This window comes from Ranitomeya variabilis, chromosome 1 (assembly GCF_051348905.1).
Source record: "Ranitomeya variabilis isolate aRanVar5 chromosome 1, aRanVar5.hap1, whole genome shotgun sequence".
NCBI classification, from domain to species: Eukaryota; Metazoa; Chordata; class Amphibia; order Anura; family Dendrobatidae; genus Ranitomeya; species Ranitomeya variabilis.
This window is the reverse complement of record NC_135232.1, coordinates 643,133,220-643,156,822: the sequence shown is the minus strand read 5'-3', so window position 1 is coordinate 643,156,822 and position 23,603 is coordinate 643,133,220. Positions and strand designations below refer to the sequence as shown.

Sequence of the window (23,603 nt, the reverse complement as noted above, 5' to 3'; positions counted from 1 at the left end):
CCGCCAGTTATCACTTAAAAACTGCTGTGATGAGAATGGTATACGGACTCAAGAACGTATTGAGCTCTTACACAGCTCATACAGAACCCATGCTAATCAGAGCTGTGTTTATAGCAATCGTTGGGGGTTTGGGGACCTGGCCCCCCACTTAGCAGCATTTTTCCGTCTCTGTAATATACAAATAGTCTTTTGAAGAGATAGTCACCTTTCAAGCTGGCCATGTATATTGGAGGAGGGCTTACACTAACTTATTGCAGTGTGATCCCATTGAAGTCAGAGGATTGGCAGTAGAGGGAAACAAAGAGAAAGGATCTCATAGGGTTAATACAACAGCAAAGGGCTTGATGGATAAAACATTGAAATATGCACAGCTCACTCCGTGTGGATGTACGATGGATAGGAAAAACTCTACTGGATGGCATGTAGAAGTCAGAATGGAGCTGAGTAGTCCTTAACATGCATTACGAGTTGCCAAAACTCTATGATGGTGAAGTGATTTGGTTTGGGATTTGAAACCATGCGACCACTATTTCAAGTGGACATCACATTTTGGATGAAGATAAAATTAATTACCAGGACAGTGAATGCACACGTCCTTTCAAGTCTATCATCCACTTAGAAAAGTGATGGCTAATGCAAATCCCAAATCAGATCCCATTGAAGTGAATGTTACACTGCTGCAGTACACGGCACAGACATTACAAGGCTGTGTGTAGGTCAACCAAGAGCAAGAAGCTGCAGCCCCTTCAAACAGCTGATTGTTGGGGGGAGGGTGGAGAAAAATCAATTTAAAACCTGAAATGCACTGAAAATTTGGCGATTGTACTGAAACAGTTTTAGAAGTAGTCTAACCTGATTGCGCTTCTTTCACCAGTAAGGACGCCTAGGACAGCGGGGTCCGATCCCCACCTAGAGAACAGAAGGAGAGACAGTTGTGACAGCTGCGGCCTGCTAATTGCCCAGACTAAATCTGCTCAGTCGTACTCTATAATTCATGCAATGTGTGTTATAGCTGGAGATCAGAGGGAGATTTCATTTATTTATACCTGATCAGGCACAGCTTGAGAATCATGTATTCTCTACACGTTGTCTCCGGGGTGGCTTAGGAAAAAATAGATGACTGCAACTAATATAGGAAGGAGCGTGCACTTTATTACATTCAGACGTAACTTTATGTCATTTAATATTGACTGTGGATTTAGTGACAGAACATACCAATCTGAGGCCAAACATTCAGCCTCTGAGCGCACAGAGAAGCAATGGATCTGGGCCGGTCTGAATGGTGGCTTGTGAGGACAAACCTGTGGCCACTCTGCAAGCTCCTGGCCCTTACACGTAATACCGGCTTGTAGACACAGTATTTTAGAATAGTTTATCACTTGCGATAGCTTATGTGTATGTAGTACAGATATATTGCACAAATCGCACCTCTGAATAAGTGGTCTCACAGTGTCCCAATACTCGCGGAAAAGGGCAAACAAGTTAGTAGGTAGAGAGAGGTAGCCGCACAGAGCCTCCAGCTCTTCTTCTGGAGCCGCTGCAAAAGAAATGGCGTAAAATGCAGATTAGGAGGAAGGACACAAAAGTGCGTGATACAGGGAAGGTTTCACTTCAAATCTGATTAAAGATACAGGAAGGTTTCACTTCAAATCTGATTAAAGATACAGGAAGGTTTGAAGGTACCTTCACACGAAACGACATCGCTAGCGATCCGTGACGTTGCAGCGTCCTGGCTAGAGATATCGTTTCGTTTGACACGCAGCAGCGATCAGGATCCTGCTGTGATGTCGCTGGTCGCTGAATAAAGTCCAGAACTTTATTTGGTCGTCCGATCGCTGTGTATCGTTGTGTTTGAAAGCAAAAGCAACGATACCAGCGATGTTTTACACTGGTAACCAGGGTAAACATCGGGTTACCAAGCGCAGGGCCGCGCTTAGTAACCCGATGTTTACCCTGGTTACCAGCGTAAAAGTAAAAAAAAAAAACAGTACATGCTCACCTGCTCGTCCTCCAGCGTCTGCTTCCTGACACTTACTGAGCGCCGGCCCTAAAGTGAAAGTGAAAGCACAGCGGTGACGTCACCGCTGTGCTGTTAGGGCCGGAGCTCAGTCAGTGTCAGGAAGCAGACGCTGGAGGACGAGCAGGTGAGCATGTACTGTTTGTTTTTTTTACTTTTACGCTGGTAACCAGGGTAAACATCGGGTTACTAAGCGCGGCCCTGCGCTTAGTAACCCGATGTTTACCCTGGTTACCCGGGGACCTCGGCATCGTTGGTCGCTGGAGAGCGGTCTGTGTGACAGCTCCCCAGCGATCAAACAGCGACGCTGCAGCGATCGGCATCGTTGTCGCTATCGCTGCAGCGTCGCTTCGTGTGAAGGTACCTTGAGCCCTTTTGCCCTTTGGGTGAACTGAAGTGACAGCTGGAAGATTAATACCACAGTCTTGTCTCTGGCTTCAGCAATGGGAGAGAAAATCTGTAGTAAGGGAGATGAAATCAATATATAATGGAGAAGCTTAAAAAATAAGTCACTATACTTACTGATTTTTCACATTTAGCAGTCACTTGAATTGCCTGCAGATTGATGGGGGTCAGGGTCCTAAGACCCCCAGAGATCACACAGCTCAGAGTACAGATACAAGGCTACGAAGCCATACCCTGAGCTGCACTGTATTCCTGTATCTGCCAAAGGTGCACGCTTTTCTAGGGTCTGGTTTGCAATTGGTGGGGGGCGCTATCAATCTTGGACGTCTACTCACTGATCTGAAGGCTAGTCAAGTGCCTCACAAATATGAAAAAGCAACGAGATAGTTTAGTTACGCTTTAGGCATTACACAATACCCAACTCCTTCACCACAGAGTGCCTGAATAATATTTAAAAACCCCATAGCTGACATGTGGTAGTGGTTACTTGATTTCGCTACACATCTCTTAACATTTATGACACAGTACAAGTTATTCACTCAAGTTTACCTAAGGACGTCAGCTCATCCGGTGGCGTCACTCCTAACAAATAGTGGAAGAACAGCGCAGAACAACGCAGGAAAGGGACAATCCCTTTTTTCACACAGTCCCAAATATACCAGCCGGGAAGATCATCTGCTCTAAAGCTGTAACATATAGATCATACAAATTACATCCTAATCAGATCTGTTGCCCGATTTTACAATCAAACTTCCTTCATTACTACATCTCAGACCAGAGAACACGGATGTACTTATGGTGATGGCTGTATGATTCTTCTTGAAAGTTTTCCTGCTTTAATATTCAAATTAACATCTGAGCAGTCCAATTAACCATAAAGAGTCTGTTTAGAACTACGATTCTACAGCCATTCTGATCTGGATTTTCAAAGTAATTACACCAGTCTCCATGATGCAGAACGCCCAGACCACAGAGTGTCTACCCTGGATGTTTCCTGGGATACTTAATATAACACAGGAGTGGTTTGCTGAATTGACACTTTCTATTTTTTATACTAATCTTTGAATTCAATATAACTCTGGTTTATTATCTTTTGTAGAGATAACAATACGGCTGCACTTACCTTTCAATAACCAGTGAAAGGTCCTGGCACAAAGCAGCCGCATAACGAGCTTCTTCGCAGTCACGTGACACTGCACATGGCAGATTGTCTGTCAAAGGTTAAGAAAAATGAACATATTGTATGAGCTTTAATGATTGATAATAAATTACCAATTTTTTTTTTTTTTTTTTTTTTTTTTTTATAATAACGAACAGTCTGAAGTCTGCCACTTTACTGTGACCATTGTTACGCTCACAACTATACAATTGTGCTCTGACTGGCTACAAGGAGCAAAAACGAACCTCCCCACCCCCCCCATTTAACAGACTAATGTAGACCGAGTGCACCAATATTAACATGTTTAGTAGAAGTTTAATGTGTATGGGAGACCAGGGTAATATTTTGTAGGGGGAATTATCTATATGGCATATCCGATTTTGGACTGCTGATCATATTGTCTCCCACAGATAAATCATCACTAGACACGGGAAAAAGTAGAATGAGAAGGGTTGCGGTCTCTGGCCCTTAAAATTCTTCTATTTATTGCACAAAGTTAAAATAGCGGGTTGCAGGGGTAGATGGAATACGTTGTGGATGACGGCTATTTCTTGCCAAATGGCGCTTCAACGGGACCATGCAAAGACCCCGTTGAAGCGCCATTTGGCAAAACACGGCCATTGTCCACGACGTATTCAGTCCACCCCTGCAACCCACTATTTTACCCTTGTGCAATAAAGAGAAGAATATTAAGGAACGATGAGTTCGACCTATTGCATTCTACTTCCTCCCATTTTTATTACTTTAGCTAGCGTGCCCTTCGTTTGACCCATTCTTTGCCGCCATATAACAAGATGAAAAAGGAGGTTGGACACCTGATGGTGCTGGCATACACTTCACAAAACACACCACTAGAAATGTCTGGTGACGGCTCTCTCAGAGAGCAGTCAGACGGCCACATAAAATGGATTGCAATGCACGGACTGGCCGGTGGTTTTCCTGACCCAAGAGTCACAGCAGCATAGAAATTTATGAAGCTGTCACAATCAAGTCGGGAGAGTCGACGGCCAGTCAGTGCACTGCGGTCCGATTCATACAGCAGTCTGACCATGCCCATAGAGAACACAGAAGCACTCAATTGAATGAGATGGTTGCAGGGTGAACTGGCAGATATGGTTTCTCTCCAAATCATAGTTCGCCCGACAGCCATCTAACGTGTATGGCAGCCTTAATACTGTGTATAAGGGATGCTTTGTTCTGATTTATTTACTGCCAATGCAGAAACAATTGGATCCTATTTAAAGAGATTTTCCCATCACAAAGGACAATGCAATCACTTAATGATTGTATGGACAAACTGCTAGGGTCTGTCTCACACGTAAACCCCAGGGATGTTAATGAAACAAAACTGTAGAGCACTCTCTGGCTCTTCCTCACTACACTAGCTGGTGTATCCAGCGCAGGCCACTCCATTTGTCTGTGAAGGGACAATGAACAGAGGCATCCCGTTCTTTGATCACCTGAACTCCGAGGCCTACAGTGGTAAGGTGATTGGAATGGCACCGTTAGAGTCACATCAGATAACGCGCCATTTCAGTCAACGGACCACCGCAGTCAGATGATCGAAGATCAGGACCTCATCACTTCTGGTTTTTACCAGTTTTTTACCTGCTCCGTGGATGCACAGCAGTCAGCTCAATGGGGGGTAAGAGCTGGTGTGTGTAGTTACAGCTCCCTGTAGTTAGCAATTTGAGTTTTTTGCCCCTTTTAAATGCTTGCTCTTAACTCGGAACAGTGCGGGAACTGCCATCAAGTCATATCCACGTGAACAGGACTATACGTCAGTTCTCCACACTGGTATAAGAAATAGCAAAAACAAAAGCTGAATCTTTGCTCTAATGAGGTCCGCATTGATTAGTAAATTAAGGCAAACCCTCTAGGGGTGGGAATCTCATCAAATTGTTGTAATTCTATTTACCTGTGGCTGATGAGAAGATGATTTGCAGAATATGAGTGATAGTGAGCAAGCGGAAGAGGTAGAGATGGTTGTATGAAGAGATTGCACATGATGGCTGCAGCTCCACACCTTCTTCACAGTATAAGGATGGAAAAGCCAAAACTGATCCCACCTAAGAGAAACAAAAGAGGAATAATGACAATAGTTGCAGATACTACTGGCATTAAAAGGGCCACTTTATTCTGTGCACATACAAAACTTACCAAAAGATGGAACACGTCCACAGTCAGAAAGGACGGCGTTCCCTTCAGCTTTATACTAGGCAAGAAAACTATAGATACAAGAGTAAAAAGGTGCCGATTACTATAATCCGATCAGTTTTCAGCAACAGAAAATGATTTATCAGATTTAATCTGTGGGTTGTTTTTTTTTTATACTGTTGCCTTGTAGGACTGGGGATTCAGATAAGGTAGAGCTCCAAAGTGAGCAATGTTAATAAATATAGGCAGAAATTTAGAGACTGTCATTGACAGGGTGCAACAGTGCAATGAGCCCTTGGCCATGTCAAAGTCGCACCAAAAATCCACCATTTACATTTCTGATAAAGCTTTTTTTTTTTTTATATATAAAATGACTAACATGAAAACTATAACTAAATTTACACTGCAGCTTGTTATATACCATGGATAGCAGACACTCACCTGCCAGTAACTGCACAAGATGGTTCTGTATTGTAGTTTGACTACATGTGACTCTTTGTGCTTCTGCAAATTTTACCAAAGATTTAAGACCAGCATGCTGCAAGAAGAATAAAGGTTATAGAAGACATTCTCGGAAAATCGATAACCCATATAAAAAAAACAAACAAACAAAAAAAAAAAACTAGCATCCTGAAAAGTGCAGAAGCCATTCAATATAGTCCTAATCAGGACATAATACTTTTTTTTAAAAGGGAAAATTAACCAAGCTGCTTGACTTGAGACATTCAAAAATCAATCATATTGTTGCAATTTTCCTGTATTTAGCAGTCTTCCATCACAACTCCTCTGAATACGTACATTGTGCACACAAATGGGTGCAATGAAGACATCAGTGGTGTTTTTTTTAATCCCTTATAGGAGTATCACTACAGTGGGTAGCCCCAGACTGGTCATTTTGTGCTCCATGGAATTGGTGTATATTATATATATATATATATATGGGTCATGGGATCCCGGGATGAAGTGAGATCCTACAACCCACTGCAGACGCTCTCACAGTGAGCGACAACTTGCTTTTTCCACTAATCCGAATGCTGACTGATGCTCTTAAGTGGATACCGAAAGGGAACACCTGCAATGATGTTACCGTTCGGGAACAGTGTAGTGGAGTGCACGGCACCGCTGGGTTAGTGCGAAGAGCGACAGCTCGCCGTTTCCCTGCGAGATCAGACGTGACATGTTGTGGGATCATGCAGGTGTTTATATGAAGGAACAGACTCTGTGCTCTCTCTGCACTATATACAGTAGCTACGCTCCAGAGAACTATATACAGTTCTTTATGTATCAGTGGTGGCACAGTGAGATTTTTACAGTAAGATATTAAGGCCCTCATAAAAATTAAATAAATGCTGGCCAAACATGCAAGTTTTGGCATTTGAACATCCAATACGCATTGGAGCCTACTATCATCTGTCAAGGTATATAAGGTTCTAAATTTATGTGCCTGATGCTTTGTAAAGGTGATCCCAGAAGCAAACACACTCAAGGCCCCGTCTCACATAGCGAGATCGCTAGCGAGATCGCTGCTGAGTCACAAGTTTTGTGACGCAACAGCGACCTCAGTAGCGATCTCGCTATGTGTGACACGTACCAGCGATCAGGCCCCTGCTGCGAGATAGCTGGTCGTGTCAGAATGGCCTGGACCTTTTTTTGGTCGTTGAGGTCCCGCTGACATCGCTGAATCGGTGTGTGTGACACCGATCCAGCGATGTCTTCACTGGTAACCAGGGTAAACATCGGGTTACTAAGCGCAGGGCCGCGCTTAGTAACCCGATGTTTACCCTGGTTACCAGCGTAACTGTAAAAAAAAAAAAACCAGTACATACTCACCATCTGTTGCCCGTCAGGTCCCTTGGCGTCTGCTTCCTGCTCTGACCGAGCCGCCGTAAAGTGAGAGCACAGCAGTGACGTCACCGCTGCGCTCTGCTCTCACTGTATGGCGGCTCAGTCAGAGCAGGAAGCAGATGGCAAGGGACCTGACGGGCAACAGATGGTGAGTATGTACTGTTTGTTTTTTTTTACATTTACGCTGGTAACCAGGGTAAACATCGGGTTACTAAGCGCGGCCCTGCGCTTAGTAACCCGATGTTTACCCTGGTTACCCGGGTGCTGCAGGGGGACTTCGGCATCGTTGAAGACAGTTTCAACGATGCCGAAGTCGTTCCCCTGATCGTTGGTCGCTGGAGAGAGCTGTCTGTGTGACAGCTCCCCAGCGACCACACAGCGACGCTGCAGCGATCAGCATCGTTGTCTGTATCGCTGCAGCGTCGCTGTGTGAGACGGGGCCTTCACTATACCCAGTAAACTAACCAGTAGGCTCCTTGTAGAGCCCGGTAACTTCAGCCCTGCATTCAGCAAGATGCAGTCATAATAAAAAGGTCATCATGTAAGTCACGCCAGCATAAGCCAAGGTAGAAAAGCTTCTTAAACATTGATGCTCTGAGATAATGCTCTTAAGGGACAGGAAGCATTGAGAAGCCGCTGTCTAATGTCTACTCAATTAACCTTACTTTTTCATTGACCCTTACCTGCCGATTCTGCAGAGAACCAAACAATGGTTTGTCTTCATCCCTTAGTAAACTCTCTAAAATAAAAACATGCAACATTGTAACATACGCTCTAAAGTAGTATCTGGGTTTGCTGTTGTTGAGTGGGATAACAACAGTTATTACATCCTTACCGATGGACTCTATGGTAAATGCACATGTATTCCAGGTCACCACAGGTAGATGTGGGTCACTTGCAGTATGTAGAGACTTCTGATTTGTGCCGTACACAATGTTGGCAAAATGGATCAGCATTTCTTTTGTACTAGCGGAATATTTTGGCCTGATAAAACATATCAAAAAGATTATTTTATAAAGAAACTTTTAAATTACCCTAAAAGTAATAACACCTTTAAAATGATATTTTAATGAAAGCTTTAAAAAAAAGCAATTAGAAGTTCACTCTCTTCACAACTTGCATATGTCCTACTGACTATCCATTGGAGGTGTCCGTCACAGTGCAGTCTGTGCAGACACGGAATATCCGGCCAGGACCTTTACGTCACGTGAGAACAACGAACAACAAAATCATTCGTACTGCGCTTTTCTCATATTGGGCTCAGGGCACAGATGTCCAGCTGCAAACCAACTGGTGCCGCAGTGGTGACGTATAACGCTGTCAGATGCTTGCTGGTATAGCAGCCATCTCTTTCTCCCTGTCTTTCAGCCCTAATAGGGCTTCGCCTTTGTGCGCTAAGGTCCGGTTTCTCTACATGTGGGTCTGTATCCTCTTTTGGAAATGGTTAATGCGTGAATTTGTTAATCAATTATAAAAAAAATTATTATGAGACACTTACGGTGCCTGTACCCCAAAGCTCAAAATGGATCTGAATTCATGGAATTGACTGTCTTCACTTGTAATAAATTGCGGTGAAAATGTCTTTTTTCCTATAATAAAAAAAATAAAATAAATTAATTGACATGATACGGATAGCATTCATATTCACAACCTACAAGCATTTTTTTTTTTATTTTTTTTTCAGTCAGCCAAGCTGCCCATAAGTTGCTCTATTAAAATAATAAAGATATTTATAAAGGCCGAGACTCCAGAATAATTTCTATCCATTTTATAATCCTAGTGGAAAGCCTGTGATATCTTTCAGGTAAAAAAAAAAAAACACTTCTGAAAGTAGAGTCTTAACACATACATAGAAGTGAACACAACTGCACAGTTCAGTACCTCTTAAAACAAAAATTTTATTTTAATAAGGTGCTAAACCCTGAGTATTTATCTATGCAAGCTTGTAGTCAGCAAGTTGGTGCACAGCATTCAGAAGCAGTTTTGTTTATGCCGGACATTTAGCGCTGAATCTCAGCGATTTATTTTGCATTTTATACTTCCTAAATGAAAGTGTATGTCTGATTTTTAAAGGGGGTCATTCACCCCATCTAAGAGGAGCATAATGTAGACAGATCCTAATTCCAGCAATGAGTCACTTACTAGGCTGCGTGCTGTAGTTTTGATAAAAAGCACTGTTTTGTTAACAGATTATCGCTAAAGGACTAGTTGTCTTGTGCAATGTAACACCCACCCCCACCATTATTTGGCAGCTTTCTGCCTATGCACAGTGTACACAGAAATCTGCGAATCAGGGGTGTGTTTGGGGTTGTACACAGCTTAGCAGTCAGGACTGGTAGATCTACAGCAGAGAAAACAGTGATTTTATAAAACCTGCAGCAAGCAGCCCAGTAAGTGATATATCACTGGAATCCGGATATCTGCTCCTACACTAGGATTCTCTTAGATGAAGTAGCAAAGACCTGGTGACAGATTCCCTTTCAAACAGAATAGGGATTTTTGTGTACTCACCGTAAAATCCTTTTCTCTGAGCCACTCATTGGGGGACACAGGACCATGGGTGTTATGCTGCTGTCACTAGGAGGCTGACACTAAGTTGAGACAAAAAAGGTTAGCTCCTCCCCTGCTGTGTACACCCTCATGCTGGCTCCCAGAGACCCAGTTCAGTGCCAAAGCAGTAGAAGATTAACAACAATATGTATAAACATAACATTAGAGTATAAACATGTCAGAGAAAGTCAAGAACCAAAAGAAATGAGCCGTAAGGCTAACAGGGTGGGTGCTGTGTCCAGTGTCCCCCAATGAGTGGCTCGGAGAAAAGGATTTTAGGGTGAGTACACAAAAATCCCTATTTCTCCTTCGCCACATTGGGGGACACAGGACCATGGGATGTCCCAAAGCAGTCCCTGGGTGGGGAACAATACAACCAAATAACTCTGTGTACCAACTGACTATAAATGCACAACGGCAAGGTCTGCCAAGGGCCGCATGCGCAGAAGATTAAGTGTGGACATTGTAGGGCTTTGTGAAAGTATGCAGGCTAGACCATGTTGCGGCCTTGCAAACCTGCTCCGCCGTTGCCTGGTGCCGAATGGCCCAGGAGGCACCCATCGACCGAGTAGATTGTGCCCTAATCCCCGTCGGGATAGGTCTGCCCCTGAGCCGATAAGATTCTTGAATAGCTGATCGGATCCATCTGGCTATCGTGGCCTTAGACGCGGCTAAACCCTTTCTGTGACCCTCCGGGAGAACAAAGAGGGAGTCCGATTTGCGGAAGGGAGCAGTCCTAGAAATGTACCTCCAGAGGGCCCGTACCACGTCCAAGGTGTGAAGGGCCTTTTCGACCCTATGTCTCGGCTGAGGGCAGAAGGAGGAAAGAATGATATCTTCATTAAGGTGTAAGGATGAAATCACCTTAGGGAGAAAAGCCGGAGATGGGCGTAGGACTACTTTGTCCTGGTGGAAGGAAAGGAAAGGCGCCCGGCAGGATAGTGCGGCCAACTCTGAGACCCGCCTTATAGATGTTACTGCCACAAGGAAGGCCACCTTCCAGGAGAGGACAGTGAGCGGGACATCCTGCAGGGGTTCTAACGGAGATTCCTGAAGAACACTCAACCAAATTGAGATCCCAGGTCTCTAACGGCATTCTGTAGGGGGGTACCACGTGGGAGACCCCTTGAACAAAGGTCCCGACTTGCAAGTTATCAGCAATCTTACGTTGGAACAACACGGATAACGCTGAGATCTGACGCTTGAGGGAACTGAGCACCAGGAAGAAATCCAAGCAGGACTGGAGAAATTCCAGAATGGAGGGAATTGAGAAAACGAGAGGACGATCGCGGAGCCTGCACCATGAGAAGGCTTTCCAAGTGCGGTGATAGATGCGAGCGGAAGACGCTTTGCGAGCACTTATCATGGTGGCAATGACACGCTGGGAGAAACCAGCTTGAGTTAGGATCCAGGTTTCAACAGCCAAGCCGTTAAATGTAGGGCCCCTGAGCTCTGGTAGATCGGCCCTTGGCGAAGCAGATCTGGGCGGTCTGGCAACCGCCAGGGGACGTCGGCTACGAGTTGAACGAGCTCCGCATACCATGCGCGACGTGGCCAATCCGGGGCGATAAGGATCACAGGAAGAAGGGATATCAGTGCGTCCACCCCGATGGCCCGGGAATCCCGAGAACGTGCCATGAAGTTCGGAACTTTTGCGTTCAGTCTGGATGCCATCAGATCCACGTTCTGAGACCCCCAGCGAAGGCAGATTTGCTGGAAAACCTCTGGATGGAGTTCCCACTCCCCCCGAGGCGAGACCCTGATGGCTGAGAAAGTCCACCGCCCAGTTCTCGACGCCTGGAATGTGCACTGCAGAAATGGTGGAGTGGTTTTTCTCGGCCCAACGGAGAATGTGTGAGACTTCCTGCATCGCCGCCCTGCTGCGGGTACCCCCCTGATGGTTTATGTACGCCACTGCTGTGACGTTTTCCGATAGAATTCGAATTGGCTGACCCGCGAATAGGATGTGAAAACGACTCAGGGCAAGTCTGATCGCTCGAATCTCCAAGATGTTTATGGGAAGTCTCGATTCCCGAATTGTCCAACGCCCCTGAGCAGTGTGGTGGCAAAACACCGCTCCCCAACCGAGGAAACTGGCATCGGTAGTTACCACCAGCCAGTGGATTGGGAGAAAAGACCTCCCCTGGTTCAGAGATGATTTCAAAGTCCACCATTTGAGCGCTTGCCTGATCCGCGGGGGCAGAGGACATGGCCGGTCGAGAGTTAAGGGACTCCTGTCCCAATTGTCCAGCAGGGTCTGTTGTAAGGGGCGGAGATGCAGTTGAGCGAAGGGAACCGCTTCAATTGCGGCCACCATTTCCCCCAGGATCTTCATGGCAAACCGAATGGACTGCGGACAAGGGCGACAGAGCGTGCTCCCTGCTGAAGCGTTTGGACCTTGGACCGAGGAAGTAAAACCAGCCCCTTGGACGTGTCCAGGATCATGCCTAGGTAAGAGATCCATCGGGCTGGAACAGGGGAGGACTTGTCCAAGTTGATTAACCAGACTAGGCGCAAAAGGGAATTCAAGGTAATGCGGACGCTTGATTCGCAGGCATGATAAGACGGACCTTTGATCAGAAGGTCGTCTAAGTATGGCAACACGACCACTCCCCGGGAGTGAAGAATGGCCATGACAGCCGCCATGACCTTTGTGAATACCCTGGGTGCAGTGGCAAGACCGAAGGGTAAGACCGTGAATTGAAAGTGGTCCTCTAGGATGGCGAAACAGGATGGTGAAACATCCTCTAGGATGTGGCAGGAAGATTGGAATATGAAGATAAGCATCTTTGATGTCTATTGATGCTATGAATTCCCCTCTCCATTGAGGAGATGACTGACCGGAGGGATTCCATCCTGAAGTGCCGTACCTTTACATACTTGTTTAGGAGATTCAGGTCCAAAATAGGGCGCACCGCCCCGCCCTTTTTTGGCACGACGAAGAGGTTTGAGTAAAAACCTCTGAATCTCATGTTCTGGAACCGGATCAATGACCCCGTTTTGGCGGAGGGATTCGATGGCGCGGTGAAGTGTGCGAGATTGAGCCCCCGAACTTGGGAGACAAGAGGGAAAAAACCGTGCCGGAGAATTCTATTTTGTAACCAGAAGACACCAGGTCTCTGACCCATTTGTCGTGAATGACGGAAAGCCAGACGTGTTGAAAAAGAAGCAGGCGTCCGCCTACTTTGGTGGTGTCGACTGGAATTCTCCCCGAGTCATTGTGAAGGAAATCTGGAAGGCCTGGATCCCCTGGTTATGGTTTGCCTAGGCTTACTTCGCCAGGACTGATTCGGTCTGTAAGAAGGCAGAGAATGTCTGTCTGTGCGTAGAGATCGTTCTGATCTGGACGAGGCTGTGGAGTTGGACCAGACAGGGCTACTGCTAAAGGGCCGAAAACGAAAATGTTGCTGGCGCTGAAAGGCAGCTTTAGGCCTGTGTTGAGGGATGAACTTGCTTTTCCCTCCTGTAGCATCGGAAATAAGCTGGTCTAATTTTTCTCCAAACAGACGTCCGCTCTGAAAGGGAAGGGAAATCAGAGACTTTTTTGAGGAGAAATCCACGCGCCACTCTCTAAGCCAAATAGCTCTCCTAATGGTGATGGCGTTTGAATCCGCAGTTGCTGCACAGTCTGCTGCGTCTAATGATGCGTACATCACAATCTCCAGCCATGGCGATTTGTTAGGCGAGATCCGCCGCTTCAGACGGAAGAGCCTGGGTCCTGAATGGATTTTGCAAGAGCCTCTGCCCAGATAACCATTGCTTTGGCGACCCATGCCGCAGCGAACGAAGGAGATAGGGAGGAACCTAAGGCTTCATACACCGAGCGAGCCAGAGAATCTAACTGGCGTTCTGTGGGATTTTTAATTGAAGCCCAGGTACGGATAAAAGCATTTTGGTAGGCAAACGCGATACCGGAGGATCTACCAGAGGTGGTTCCGTCCAGTCTTTGATGAGATCTGCGGAAAAGGGATACTTCGATTCCAGGGCCTTTTTACCCGTAAAGGGTTTATCCGGTCATTCCCTGTGTCGCCAGACTATCTCTAGGAATTCTGGATGAGAGGCGAACACCTTATGGGATCGCTTGGTTCTCGTAAACGAAACCGCGTGATCCGGAGCTGAATTAGGGTCATCATCAACATTTAGCGCATGATTGACAGCCTCAATGAGGGAGTCAACAGTTGATTGAAACTCCGGAGAATCCGGGTCCAAGGACGCCTCAGACTCACTCAGTCGTGATCGCTTCGAGCCCCTGGAGAGGGTGAGCGAGAAGTGGAGCTACCAGAGGCTGAATGGAGTGGTGAATGCTCAGGAGAGGTAGTGCGGATCCGTTTTTCGGATGTCCGTACCTCTTTCAGGTGAGAGCGGCCCCTGCTGGCCGATGATTCCCCTGTTATAGAGGGGTCTCTTAACCCAGGAAAACGAACGCCCCGCTCCCCAGAGGAGTAATGAAGGGATTCAATCGCTTTGGCTAGCGAAGCCATGGATTGTGACAGTGACGCGGCCCACTCAGGGGTGCTAGATACACTGGGGTCGGTAGCGGCGGAGGGCTCTTGGGCACATTGGGCATCACAGGCAGGGCAGAGAGGATCTTTGAGGCAGAGGGAGAGGAGCCTGGCAGGTGGTACACACAGAGAAATAGGTGGTATGTACCTCAGTGGTCTTTTTAACCCTTGACTGGGACATGTTGTACCCCAATGAGAAAAAGAGGTTACTAGTGGAAGCTGAGGGGCAACACTGCAGGGAAGCACTAAGTGCAGTCTCCTTACCCAGGTCCTGTGGGTAACCTCCAGAGCTGCTGGCGTGTGGAAGAAGCCGGCCGGCGCTGCTGTGCAGAGGGAAGATGGCTGCCGAGAGTTTGTGGGGTAGTCTCGCAGGGAGCGAAAAGCGCCAGGACCGGAGGCGGAGCCGCAAGAATGACGCGAGCGTGGGCGGGGCTTATCGGGATGTGGCCTGTACTAGGCCGAAGCCGGGGGACTAAATTTTCGGCTTCGGCCGGCGCGCACCCGCGGATCGCCGGGAAGATGCCGCGGAGCCCTTACCGCCATGGAGCCCTCCCAAAACGCAGGAAAACACGACCCCTTATCTGCACTTACCCCTATGAAGGCGGGGGGGGGGGGGGGGGTGGGCTGAAATGCTCGGATCTCCTGTGCCAGCCTGATGTAGGAATCAAGGTAGATAGGACGGTGCAGGGTTAGGGGAGCCTCCATCCAACATCCCCTTAAAAAGGGGGGTGGAGAGGAACCGTCCGCCTCCTTCCATCATCCGCTTTTTCAGTGGTGATGTAGTGGGGGTCTGCACGGACGCCACAGTGGAACGTGCCTCTGAACAGCCGAGGGTGAGACCTGGTGGGCAGGGCAGATGTCCGGCAATATGGCCTAGCTGCAGAAGAGGATACTGGAGGTGACACACCAGTGCTCGTCTGTAAAGCAGGCGTGAGATCAGTGCCCTTGAAGGGGCCCGTCGCCCCAAAAGTCAGCTCAGGCAGTGGCATCCCACGTCACAGGAGAGGATACGGAGAGGTAAAACTCCCGTGCTCGCCTGTTGTTGGTTCAGGGAGATTGGAGCCTTGAAAGGTTCCGTCGCCTCTTCGTCCAATAAAAAGTTAAATCCAGTGTGCCTCCTACGGACACTAAGCTTGAACTGGGTCTCTGGAAGCCAGCATGAGGGTGTATACTGCAGGGGAGGAGCTAACCTTTTTTGTCTCAACTTAGTGTCAGCCTCCTAGTGACAGCAGCATAACACCCATGGTCCTGTGTCCCCCAATGTGGCGAAGGAGAAATAATGTTTTAGAACTAGTGATGAGCGAATATACTCATTACTCGAGATTTCCCGGGCATGCTCGGGGGTCCTCCGAGTATTTTTTAGTGCTCGGAGAGTTAGTTTTCTTCGCCGCAGCTGGATGATTTACAGCTACTAGCCAGCATAAGTACATGTGGGGATTCCCTAGCAACCAGGCAACCCACACATGTACTTAGCCTGGCTAATAGCTGTAAATCATTCAGATGAGGGGATGAAAACTAAATCTCGTGCTCGGGAAATCTCAAGTAACAAGTATATTCGCTCATCACTATTTAGAACCCAATGCGGTATAAAGTTTGCTTGGGCCCATAGGACAACTGCAACTATAATAACGCTTTCATATTTTTTCATTGTTGCTAAGGGTAGTTTTTAAAGAGACAAACTCTTACGTAAAGCCCCAAAACACAGTTTAAAGTCAGCCAAACTTGCCATTTTTTTTTAAAGGATTGATCAACCATTTAAACTGTTTGACACAGTCCCCCGACTCTCCGTCAAGATGTCGGGGAAGAGACGGATCCAACCTATTGAATTCCAATGGCCAATCCTTTATTTCTCCCTGGAGATAAATGGGTGCCAAAGAAGTAAGCCAGAAGAGTCAGTGGCTCTCTTATTCAGAATACAGGAGAGCTCACTGTGTATGGGGCAGTCGGAAGAGACAGCTGTCGGCCTAATAACAGCTCAGTAGACAGCTATATAAAGTGTATGGGGGCTTTACTGTGTATGGGTAGTCAGCTGTATAAAAGTGTATAGTGGCAGTCAGGAAAAGACAGCTACCGGCCCAATGACTGCTCAACAGACAGCTATAGAAAGTGTATAGTGGCTTTACTGTGTACGGGCAAGTCGGACTATAGTTATCGACTCAATGATCGGTTGGCAGACAGCTATGTAATGTGTGTGCCCACCCTTCCAGATACAGTTATAAAAAACAATAAAGGGAAAAAAACAAAGCAGAAAACCTCTTGTGATTTTCATATTGTATCCGGATATCCTGGTGCCAACAACATCCAACCACCGAGAAAGTGACAGTACCTCTCCTAATGTCTCAGCGTCCACACTGCAAAGAAGATTGCATATCATGAATTGACAAAGAAGGTAAAACTGCATCAGAATAGCACATAAGAATTGCAAATAGGGCCATAAATTCTATGAAAAGAAACAAAGCACATAAATCCAGGTATGAAATAAGAATAAAACCATCAAGGGACTCGCAAAAGTCACACAATCACCTGTTCACTTGCTCTGCCGTAATGGGGATGATGGGGATAACAGAGTTGCAGTGACACTTGCATAAAGGGCATAAATATTCTCCATATCTAAGGTCATAGAGCAAATCCGAATGAAGGCGCTGCCGGGAGTTCATCTGCACAGCCTCAAAAAACCTAAAAGGAATCAGAAACTGGTATTAATATAAAAAGCTACAAATGTAATTTGGAAAGAATAGTTTCTCAACTTCTGTTCATTCTCAAGAAAATGAAATCACACAAAATTAAAAGAGTTGTAGGAGATGAAATATAAAATAAAGCTCTGCTAACAATTCCTTTAAAATCCTAAGGGTCTTGGCAGGGTGGTCCCTAGGTACATATGGTACAAAAACCCATAATATGGTGTGACTAATGTGATCGAACTTTAGCAGATTAGGGGGTCTATGCCATCCTATAAGGCTATGAAGTCAGACACTTACTTCTGCCAGCAGGTCACATGCATCACATGACCACAGCTCCCGGTATACGTCCCACAAGACAACTCGGGGCTTGTAAAGAGTGGATTTAATGTATCTGGCAATGACAAGAGATTTCTAATAATTATAGAACATAATACAAAAGAATGTAATTCATATTTTCTTCTAAAAATCAATTAATCTATTAATACTTAGAGTTCGAGTCATTAACGTTGATTTTCTGGGAAGATTAATACAGACCCCACTAACACCTTGTTCAGGTGTTCTGCATGTAGCACTATTCTTCCCCTCAAATTACACCGCACCTCCTCAGATTGTCACTGCATATTGATTCTTTTTCTTCTGCATCCCTCCGTTACAAAGTTATAACCCCCACAATGGTGCAAATTATCACTTTTGCTCCTCTACGAGCATTTGCATTTTCTCCTCTGGCGATGGCCAATCAAAACATGGCCCACGCCCACTGAGAATTCCTGTGGTACACAACCATGTGGCTGAAGGGAAACACTGCTTCTTTATTACATAACTTTGGAACAGAGGCACAGGAGAAAAAGAAAACATGGTTCTAGGATCAGTAGAGCAGAGCAAATAGAGGAGATCTAATGAAAGTAATTAAAAAAAATGAATGGTCCTCTTTAGATAATTTTTTCAATATGGGGTATTAATTTTTTAAACAATCAGTGTAAACGAGTGAAAAAAACACAAACCTGAAGATGATTTTAATATGTAAATTATATTGTATGAGCTCCGTTGGGACTTGCTATACTTTAACAGCAAAATATACAATCAGTTTAGCTGCTCATATAAGAAGAACCTATACAGAAGTTCTCAGTTTCATCATATTTTAATGGAATATAGTATAAAAAAACCTAGAGTCTAAAAGTCTAAAGGAAGCTATAAATTAAGATCTGGCCGAGAACCACAGCAGAGGACGAGACTACGCTGGCTTCTCACAGTCCCACTGAAAGTGATTGACAGATTTCTGCAATGTTTTAAAGAAATATATACAAGGTGATATTATTGTATGAATACATACCACCTGAGTGTATAAGGGCAATCCCTCTGGACTGAGAAAGGGTGGTGGATTTTTGCACACTGGCAGTCAGCACCATTGTAGATTTGTCAAGCCTCACTTCTTGTTCCTCCTGGCAAAGGATGCATGTTAGGACTTCTTTTTCAGGCACAGATGGCCCACGTTTGGGACCCAACGTAATCTTTGAACCTCCAATAACTGGTAATGAGCTAAACAGAGGAATACATATTAAATATGTTATGCAAGCCAAAAGAAAGCATGCAGACTTTACCATATGTAGAACACTTATTTTACATTGTGTACACTGTCAATGCTTCTTTTCACAACCACTTATGGTAATCCTCTCCCTATAGACAAAAGTCACTGTCTGACAACATCCAGAGTAACACATACCTTACAGGCAGATCATGCAGCTACTATAAGTTCCATTAAACCAGAAATCCACTCCTGGTAGCTGCTATCCTTTGCTACCAGATCGCAAGACACTTTGCAGGATTTCTCTCTGCAGCAAAACTGCATTAGCACCAAGCAAGAGGGAATATGACACGTGTGTGCAAAGTGAGGAGAAACGGAAAAAGAACTTTAGACTCATCTGCCCTGTGGTGGAAAAACAGCACCAAATAAGGGGATCAGTTGATCTTTCTTTTGGGGTCTCTGTTCTAGGACACCTGTGACAGCTCCAGTCATGTAGCCTTGGCCAATAAGGGCACTGCTGCTACTTGCGATGGCTGGAATAATGTTCACTACTAATAAACTTAAAGAGGGTATTCCTGGAACTAAAAGTTATTCTCTACTTCATCCAGTCAGTCAGACAACCAGTAATCCCCTGGTTTTGAAAGCAGCCTAGATGCACATGCTCAATGCCTGCTCCATTCATTTCCTACAGGACAATACACATCCTTGGCATACGCTCAGGAAGCTTCCTCGGGAGGTCACCTGGAATGGTTTCCAATGAACAGGTATACTTAGTTTTTTTCGTGGAATCACCAGCATTCAAATAGTGTGTTAGTTCCATCAGGTGTGTTTGTCCGAGCTACACAGCTCCATATAGTGCTGAGCTCTATTCCACAACTATTCTAATACAGAATATGGCAACAAACACTTTACTTAGTTAAAAGAAACAGTTCATCATTAGTTTAAGACATGGTCATACAGTCCAGAAAATTGATTGAACTGAAAACTGAAGAAACTGGCACTCAAGAAGACAGCCCCAGGAAAGGAAACTAAGAATTACTTCTGCTGCAGAGGATAAGTTCATCAGAGTTATCAGCCTCACAAAACACAAATTGACTTTAGATAACAGCTCTGAGACATGAAGCATAAATATCAAATAGCAGACATATCTCATCAACTGTCCAAGTGTATACTGCAAGATGCGGGCCTTAATGGTCAAATTGTTGCAAATGAGCCATTGTTTTATGGAACACAAGCAAGAGGAAATTACTTGTGTGGGCCAAGTAACACAAGGACTGCACATTAAATCAGTGGAAATATGTAATGTAATCTGATGAGTTGAAATTTGAGTTTTTTGCTAACAGCCAAAAAAATTATTTTCTGTGTTTATGTGGGACACAAAAGGTGAGCAAGTGGTTGCTGTGTGTGATGTCCACCGTGAAACATGGAGGGAGAGGCGTGATAGTGGGAGGTGCATTGCTGGTGATTTATTCCAATTCAAGGCATACCTGACAACCTGATGAAACTGCTTGAAAGAATGTTAAAGGGGTGTAATGGCGTCATCGGAGTAAAAGGGGCGGAAATTTAGTATTTTAAGATTAAAACATTATCATTTGTTCTGTAACTTTTCTGCCTTCAGTCTGAATCTACAATGTGAACATTCGAACAAGGAAAACCAGGTCCAAATTTTTTTTTAAAAAGGTACTATATACACACACTTTTCCAACAGACAAATAGTAAATATCTTACATTTCCTCAATAGGGGTGGAGGAATCCTCTACTTCCTGAGAGGTGTCATATAAAAGTTTGTTTGTTTCGATAAAATTCTTTTGCATAGCAGACATCTGTGCCATGATCTTCTGCCGGTGGAGTCTTGCTGCCTCTGCCTTGCGTTTTCTTTTTTCTTTGTCTTGGGAGCTTTGTACCTTATCAAAAAGATATGAGAGAGGTTACCCACATTTAAGGTACCTTCACACTAAGCGACTTTGCAGCGAGAACGACGACGATCCGTGACGTTGCAGCGTCCTGGATAGCGATCTCGTTGTGTTTGACACGCAGCAGCGATCTGGATCCCGCTGTGATATCGCTGGTCGGAGCTAGAAGTCCAGAAGTTTATTTCGTCGCTTGATCACCAGCTGTCATCGCTGTATCGGCGTGTGTGACGCCGATACAGCGATGTGTTCACTTGTAACCAGGGTAAATATCGGGTTACCAAGTGCAGGGCCGCGCTTAGTAACCCGATATTTACCCTGGTTACCATTGTAAAAGTAAAAAAAAAAAACACTACATACTCACCTTCTGATGTCTGTCACGTCCCCCGGCGTCCACAGGGTTACACGCTGCTGCCGAGAACTTCCTGCTCGGAATGTGTCAGCGCCGGCAGTAAAGCAGAGCACAGCGGTGACGTCACACCAATAGTACCGGTTAACCCTAACATGTGCACACAGTAAGGATTCAGAGGTCTGCAGCAATATAGAGGGACTGCAGAGTTCACAGAACACTGGAAAACCCATTTGAGTATTATATTGTGTCAAAGAAATTAAAGGTAATCACAGGTATTAAATTGTTCAAACCAAACACAGGTACTCTGGAAACCCCTGCTAAGGCCAAACTATTCAGAAAACCTTCTCACTATTTGTTTTCCATCCATCTCCATCCTCCTCTGCCTTGATTGACAGCTCAGGCTTTATAAGCAGGAGAGAAAGTAAGATATAGATAGAAAACAAGGAGGTGGGAAAGTCCATGAGGTCTCAGTACAAGGCCATCCTGGGCTCATATTTTGGAGGGTACTTCTAGTTCAAAACAGAATGTCTAAAAGAAAAAATGTACTTTAATTCTTCTTATTTCTGTAGCTATTCACACAAATAAAAAGTCAAAGACATGAAGGCACAAGATATGTTTCTCTGCTTACCTCATCCACTTTAACAACATCAGATGACACAGCGATTGCCATCTGACCAGATTTCTCCCGAAGTCTTTTCACAGACTCCAGCAACTAAAATGACAAATGGCCATTTATGAAAAATAGCATTAGTAAAGTGAGGAGACAGATCTGGCCACTATTAACAGTCACCGTAACGCGAAAGAAATAAAAAGCCATAAAGTATTACCAAAACCTGTCTAAGAATTTGTCACTATCAATTTTTAATATTTATTTTAAGTGATAAAACAATACAAGATACAGTAAAGGAAGAATTTGGCACTAACACCTAAAGGTCTTTTTTTGCAATTTTTTTCTTCTGTCCTTTCACTTTTTTTTTTACATAAACTATTTCTACACTCTTCATTTGATGACTGAGGTGCTCTCTCTCAAAAAGTACCGTATGTTCCTTTTTTTCCCCCCAAGTTTATGGAGTGCTCTTTCAGGCAGGTAGTCGCCTTAAAAAGTCGTATATTCATACCCTAACAAGCTTGGTTGAGTTCTGTAATGAAGCTACGGTACAGGTCAAGTTAATACATGGAAGTTATGACGTGACATAATCAACATCACACTGGAGCAATTAATATTTTAGGGCTTTTGGAGACTGTCAAATCGAGGGATACCACTTTTAACTGCATTATCACTATTATTACTGGATCTGTTGTAATTTTATCTATAATAAAAACCAAACAAACAAATGAAAACGTGTTTAGCGATTGAGCTTGATATTTAACTTTTCTGAAACCTTCCTTACCTGCCAAACCCAGCTAATCATGTCCTTCTGGACCTCCAGTTGTGGCAAGTTTTTCAGCTTCTCTAGCAAGGTCACAAGACTTAAAGCGTTCACATCTGAACTTCCAATTCCTGCTCATACAAGAATACATGTGTTTATAATGTGGAGAAGTGGGACAACACCAAGCTATACAGTATACTGCAGTCTATAGAAGAGGTTCATAAATAAGTTACAGACTGACTTGGGCAAAACCGAGTGTTTTGACATCCACTTGGCAGACAAGGGTCAATGTGGGTAAATGTAAAGTAACACACACTAGTAAACCGCCGGCACCATATGTAACAAGATGAGTAAAACTAGGAGAGTCACATATAGAAGGATCTAGGTATACTTGTAGATCACAGACTAAATAACAGCCTGCAATGTCTATCAGTGGCTTCTAAAGCGAGCAGGATATAGTCATGCATTAAAAAGGACCACTCCATCAGTTTTTTTTTTTTCAGCCCTGGAGTGATGCCACTAAACAACGATTCAACTGACAAGTGACCTGGGACAAGGGGGCACCTTTCCTGGCCCTAACACTAGGGGGCGCCCTAGCTCGCCCTGTTCCCCGAGATACTTAAGATGGCAAAAATGCCATGGCCTTCACCCTTGCCTCATCTTCTAGAACAGCCCTACGTCTGTCCCCTTCCCCCACTCGGGGAAGAGAGGCGCTACTGTGTACCGCAGAACAACAAACCGACAGACAGGGTGACGAAGACAAGGGTAAACTGACAACTCCACAAACACAAAATATACACTCAAATATAACAGCAGTATTCACTAGGGTGTGTAGGGAGGGGGAAGAAAAGTAAAACAGGGAAGGCTAACGGTTTTCCAAGCGTACAAATCAGACAACAGTCTCTAATAAATTCCTCCAGCTCTCCTTCACAAAACCAACTTCTCCCACTCCAAGATCAAGCAGCAATTTGCTAACACTGACAATGACTTGGTAATCGAGCCCAGATTTCATAGGGAAAAGGAGTGGCTAACTGAGCACAGCTGAATGTAGGAGTTTTTGCAATATGGCTGATTAACCCCTGTTCTGCTAGAAAAAATAAACATGTTTAATACACCGGAGAAGTGCTTCTTCT

The 23,603-nt window shown here is 44.9% G+C and overlaps 1 protein-coding gene across 2 annotated transcripts in view; it reads right to left on the bottom strand.

Annotated features, from left to right (window-relative positions):
• The window catches only part of UBR1 (ubiquitin protein ligase E3 component n-recognin 1), a 178,909-nt gene that overhangs the window by 9,451 nt on the left and 145,855 nt on the right, over positions 1–23,603 (bottom strand). For both annotated transcript variants that reach the window (XM_077261471.1, XM_077261479.1), the window contains exons 27-43: positions 22,492–22,601; positions 21,729–21,812; positions 20,567–20,742; positions 18,647–18,852; positions 17,614–17,707; positions 17,159–17,311; positions 16,889–16,986; positions 9,082–9,172; positions 8,419–8,567; positions 8,267–8,322; positions 6,180–6,276; positions 5,742–5,809; positions 5,500–5,650; positions 3,546–3,633; positions 2,972–3,108; positions 1,429–1,537; positions 853–909 (exon numbers count right to left, since the gene is read on the bottom strand). In XM_077261471.1, the coding sequence (XP_077117586.1) occupies positions 853–909; positions 1,429–1,537; positions 2,972–3,108; positions 3,546–3,633; positions 5,500–5,650; positions 5,742–5,809; positions 6,180–6,276; positions 8,267–8,322; positions 8,419–8,567; positions 9,082–9,172; positions 16,889–16,986; positions 17,159–17,311; positions 17,614–17,707; positions 18,647–18,852; positions 20,567–20,742; positions 21,729–21,812; positions 22,492–22,601 (1,924 nt within the window). The remainder of the gene's footprint in view (positions 1–852; positions 910–1,428; positions 1,538–2,971; positions 3,109–3,545; positions 3,634–5,499; positions 5,651–5,741; positions 5,810–6,179; positions 6,277–8,266; positions 8,323–8,418; positions 8,568–9,081; positions 9,173–16,888; positions 16,987–17,158; positions 17,312–17,613; positions 17,708–18,646; positions 18,853–20,566; positions 20,743–21,728; positions 21,813–22,491; positions 22,602–23,603) is intronic.